The sequence below is a fragment of the Solanum pennellii genome, chromosome 6 (assembly GCF_001406875.1).
Source record: "Solanum pennellii chromosome 6, SPENNV200".
Lineage (NCBI taxonomy): Eukaryota > Viridiplantae > Streptophyta > Magnoliopsida > Solanales > Solanaceae > Solanum > Solanum pennellii.
Genome location: NC_028642.1, coordinates 49,132,659 through 49,137,213, shown reverse-complemented (window position 1 = coordinate 49,137,213; position 4,555 = coordinate 49,132,659). Strand labels below are relative to the sequence as shown.

Here is a 4,555-nt window from a genome sequence, read left to right as displayed (position 1 = left end):
ACCAAAACATATTCTTAGAGTAGAATTTTTATTGTTACTGAATTCAATTAACTCGGTTTGCTAGTGATTTAAAAAAATTAATTTTAAGAGATCGAAGTGAATCAAAACTATTTAACTAATATCTTATATATTCATATAAGTGAATTGCATTTCAATCTATTTCCGCTCGATTCATCAAATTCAATTCAATCCAAGCATTCATTTTGCAAAGACCATTCTTTTTCCATAATAATAATAACAACAACAATAATAATAATAATAATTAAAAAAAGTCCCTTTAACTAAAAATCAATAATTAAGCAAATAAACAAATTGGCCCATACTTATACCGTCAAAGTCAAACTTCCTTATTCTATGCAACGTGGAATCTCTTTGCTTTAGATTTGTAGCTAAATAAATTAATTAAATCTAAGCCGAGACTGGAGACAATTTTATTTACTTAAAAATAATTGATCAAAAAAATAATTTATTTTTATTTGATTTATATTAAATATATATTTTATTTAATTATTATTATAATTTTTCTCTTACTATTTTTAATACTTAATAAATAAGAATAGTCAAATTAAGAATTACAAAACATTATTAATAAAATTGGTTTAATAAATACATTTTTAGGAAAAATTAAAATTGTGTCAAGTCGTTAATATGAGCCAAGTTAAATAACTTCATTTGTTTGATTAAATTAAGTTTAATAAACACAAATTAATAAAAAAAACATTAAAAATTGTATCAAGCCATGAAATATGAGCCATATTAAATAAAATTTATTTTTTTTATGTACAGAACTTATAAATTGTTTTTCTTGTTCATATAATTAGATCAAAATTATACAAAAAAAACTACACCAAAAAGGAAGCTAAAACTATACCAACTACATCAAAAACTACACGAAGTCCATCAAAAACTATATTAAAACAACAGTAAAGCTAGACCAAAGGAATTCAATAAATTAAACAACATAAATAAAATAATTAATATTAAATTAATAGAAGTAATAAAACTCTGACTTAATTTTAATATAAATAACAACTACGAAAAATAGAGAATAATAAAATCTCACATAATAATTTAAATATGTGTTTAACAATTTCACCGTAATTCACCAATTTTTCTTTTTCTTTTTTTTCTTTTAGCGTTTCACTCAAAAAGTCAAAATTCAAAATTCAAACCCCGTCGTGGCTCCTTCTAACTCCACCAACCTTTTCTATATAGTTTCACCATAATCTTTTCAAACTTAATTCATTTGTTCATTGATTTTTAATTTTTTTTTGACACATCTTAATTTAACATAAAATTTAAAATTTAAATGAAAAGTTTTTTTGTCCTTCAAATTATAAACATATCAGATACATTAAAATAGTTATCAATTTATGATTTTAATTATATATAGGAAATAAACGAAGTCTCTTTTTTTTTTGGGTAATTCACTTCTAAAGTCACATTTGAAGAAAAGTACGTTGGAGTTGTCCTTTGCCAATTAGAAAGTTGTAATTAAAATATTGTTAAAAAATAAATGCTATTTTTAAAAATAGACTCAAATAAAAATACACTAAATAAATAAAATCAGCGGAAAATCTTCTTTCGACTTTTTATTTATAAAAAACTAATAATTGATTATAAAAATTTCAATACAAAACCTTATTTACTTTTTCCATCTTCACTATATTTTTTATTTCATATTTTATCTTATTTTTTTATTTTATAAAAATTATAACAAAGCACAACCCTCATCTTTAACTCAAACTTAATGAATTTTAAAAAGTAAAATAAATAAATTCATAATAGCATACAATAGCTCGAACATTAAATCTAATTTATCATATTATTTAATTATCTGTTTTGAAATAATACTCTTAAATTAAAATTTACTATATATTTCACATAAATTATTCAAGTTGAGTACATTAATATATTCTTTAAAAATGTATAAATACAGTCAAACACGATTTCATATTCACAATTTTTTAAAATATAAATAAAGTGAGTTCTATTTTTATTTTATCGGCCAAACGCGTCATTTTTCTGTAGTTTTTCTTACTTCAATTTCCTTTTCATTTCTTGGTTGACCGACGAAACCCACCAACTCCACCACCACATTCCGCCGTGCTCAGCTCGCTTACTAGGGTTTACTCTACGTCTTCTTTAACTCATATAAGACTCTATCTTTCGTATCTATAGCTGAAGAACAAATTTGCAGTTCAACTGTTCGACGCTTTGCCCCAATTAATCACAACGTAAATTTCTTCTGCTCTAACCCTTTTTCAATTTCAGTGAATTATCTATATATCTGGTAAATTGGAAGTCGGGAAACCGAAAAAAGTTGAAATTTTTAGGGTTGTTTTGTTCTCTGTTTTGCTCGTTTGGACTCAAGTATTTGTAAAGTAAAATAACTGTATGTTGTTTCTTTTTTGGAAGAGTTCGGTGATACATAATATTTGGGAATTAAATATTTTGTGGGACGAATAAAGTTGTGTTTTTGGGAATTCAGAAGTTACTTTTTTCTAACTGAAGCAGAAGTTTGTTTGGAGTTGAAGCTGGTTGGTTGATCTATGGGTGTTACTGTTTGTGGTGATAGTTCTTCAATTTCAAGTGTAAAGTTTGTTGTTATCATAATGCTGCTTCAGAACCTTTTCGGATTTGTTTAAGTTTGGAGAGTTAAGGGTGTTATATCTTAAATTCAAAGTGTATATCTGCATAGGCAGAAGAAGGTCAATTGCAGTGATATAAGGTTTCAGTTGCAGTGTTGAGTAGGGTGTTAACGATAGTATATTTTGGAGTTTAGTCATTTCATTGAAGTGTCTGAGATGGATAATTCAAATCGGTCGTACAATAGGAATTCTGATCATTTGGGTGTGAATAAATTTGGGAAGAATATCAACAAGAGTCCTATACACCAACCTAATTTTACCAATGCAAATAGTGCTAGGCAACAACCTCAACCTCAGGTTTACAATATTAACAAGAATGATTTTCGGAGCATTGTTCAGCAACTGACAGGTTCACCATCTCAAGAGCCTCCATCTAAACCTCCCCAGAATCCTTCTAAGCCTCCGAGTATGAGATTACAGAAGATTCGGCCACCGCCTTTGACTCCTATAAATCGTCCCCAAATTCCAATCCATCCTCCAGCACAGATCCCTGCCCCAGCTCGACCTGCTGGAGGCGTTCCTTACCAAAACAATATTGCTAGACCGCCTCCTCACTATGGTCAGCCCTCACCACCTATGTTACCTCCAACTCCTGGAGATGTTTGGACAAATACAACTGAGTCTCCGATTTCAGTTTATATGCGTTATCTTCAAAATTCAATAATAGATTCAGGGCCTAAACAAACACAATTTCAAGGACCTGGTCATTTTCAAGCACATCCAGCGTCATCTGGTTTACTTCCTAATCCTTCAATGCCACCTTTTCCATCTCCTAGAATGAATGGCCCGCCTCCTTTCCCATTGTCGCGGATGAATGGTCCTCCTCCACCTCTTTTATCTCCTAGAATGAATGGCCCGCCGCCTCTCCCATTCGCTCGGTTGAATGGTCCTCCTCCGCGTCTTCTATCTCCTAGAATGAACGGGCCACCTCTTCTCCCATCTCCTAGAATGAATGGTCCTCCACCTCTTCCTTCTCCGGGAATAAATGGGCCTCCTCCTTTGCCTTCACCTACCTCTCAGTATCTTTTGCCATCGCCTACTGGCTTCTTAAACTTGTTATCTCCCCGTTCTCCTTATCCATTGCTTTCTCCAGTTATGCAGCATCCTCCACCGCTGACACCAAATTTCTTCTTCTCTCCTATGGCTCAGCCTGGAGGTTTTGGCACTGGACCACAATTTCCTCCTTCCCCTGGTTATGGATTTCCGTTGTCACCTTCTGGGTTCTTCGCCATGTCAAGTCCAAGATGGAGGGGTCAATAGCACCACCATGAACAGAGCTGCTGATCTCGATGGATTCTTTGCTTCGAGTTTCGTCCAGGTGATAGATTTCCTTCAAATTAAAGCTTTTTCCCTGTGGATATGCAGTGTATACAATGTAAGAGATCCTTCTGAACGTGTTTATACTTTTTTTCTTTGTTTTTCTTAACATATATTTCGAATATTTGACTCTTTCAATGTAGAGTTTGTAGCAGATGTATCTCTGTATTTGCCTAGCCCTTATTTAGTACATTTAGCAACTCTCAACTGAACAGTTGAAAAGGTCAGGCTTGTTAGATGATAGTTAATTGTATTTTATATGTAGCTGGAAAGGTTCTTGTATTCCTTGTAATGTCAACTTTGGGATCAAATATTTGGTTCTTTTTCCTATCATATAGATCAATTTTCAGTTTGTTGCCTTTAGGATCAATTGTTTATTTAAAGAAAATTATCTGCTTATTGTTTCATTTGTGGAGAAGTAGTTCCGGGGGTTCGACTGGCTGACTGTTTTAGTTGAAAAAATATCTATGCTGAAATCCATATGAAAAATTCAATATTTGTTTGCTATTTTGTAGTCTTGTATCCCTGCATTTGGTATGTTGCTATTTTATTCGCAATGTAATATGGAGTAACAACACACTTGTTAG

At 31.4% G+C, this 4,555-nt stretch overlaps 1 protein-coding gene across 1 annotated transcript; it reads left to right on the top strand.

Annotated features, from left to right (window-relative positions):
• The first annotated feature begins 1,983 nt into the window (after positions 1 to 1,983).
• LOC107021311 (protein HAIKU1-like) lies at positions 1,984 to 4,331 on the top strand. Its single transcript, XM_015221949.2, has one exon. The coding sequence runs from the start codon at positions 2,808 to 2,810 to the stop codon at positions 3,909 to 3,911; it is 1,104 nt and encodes a 367-aa protein (XP_015077435.1). The 5' UTR covers positions 1,984 to 2,807; the 3' UTR covers positions 3,912 to 4,331.
• Positions 4,332 to 4,555: the final 224 nt, after the last annotated feature.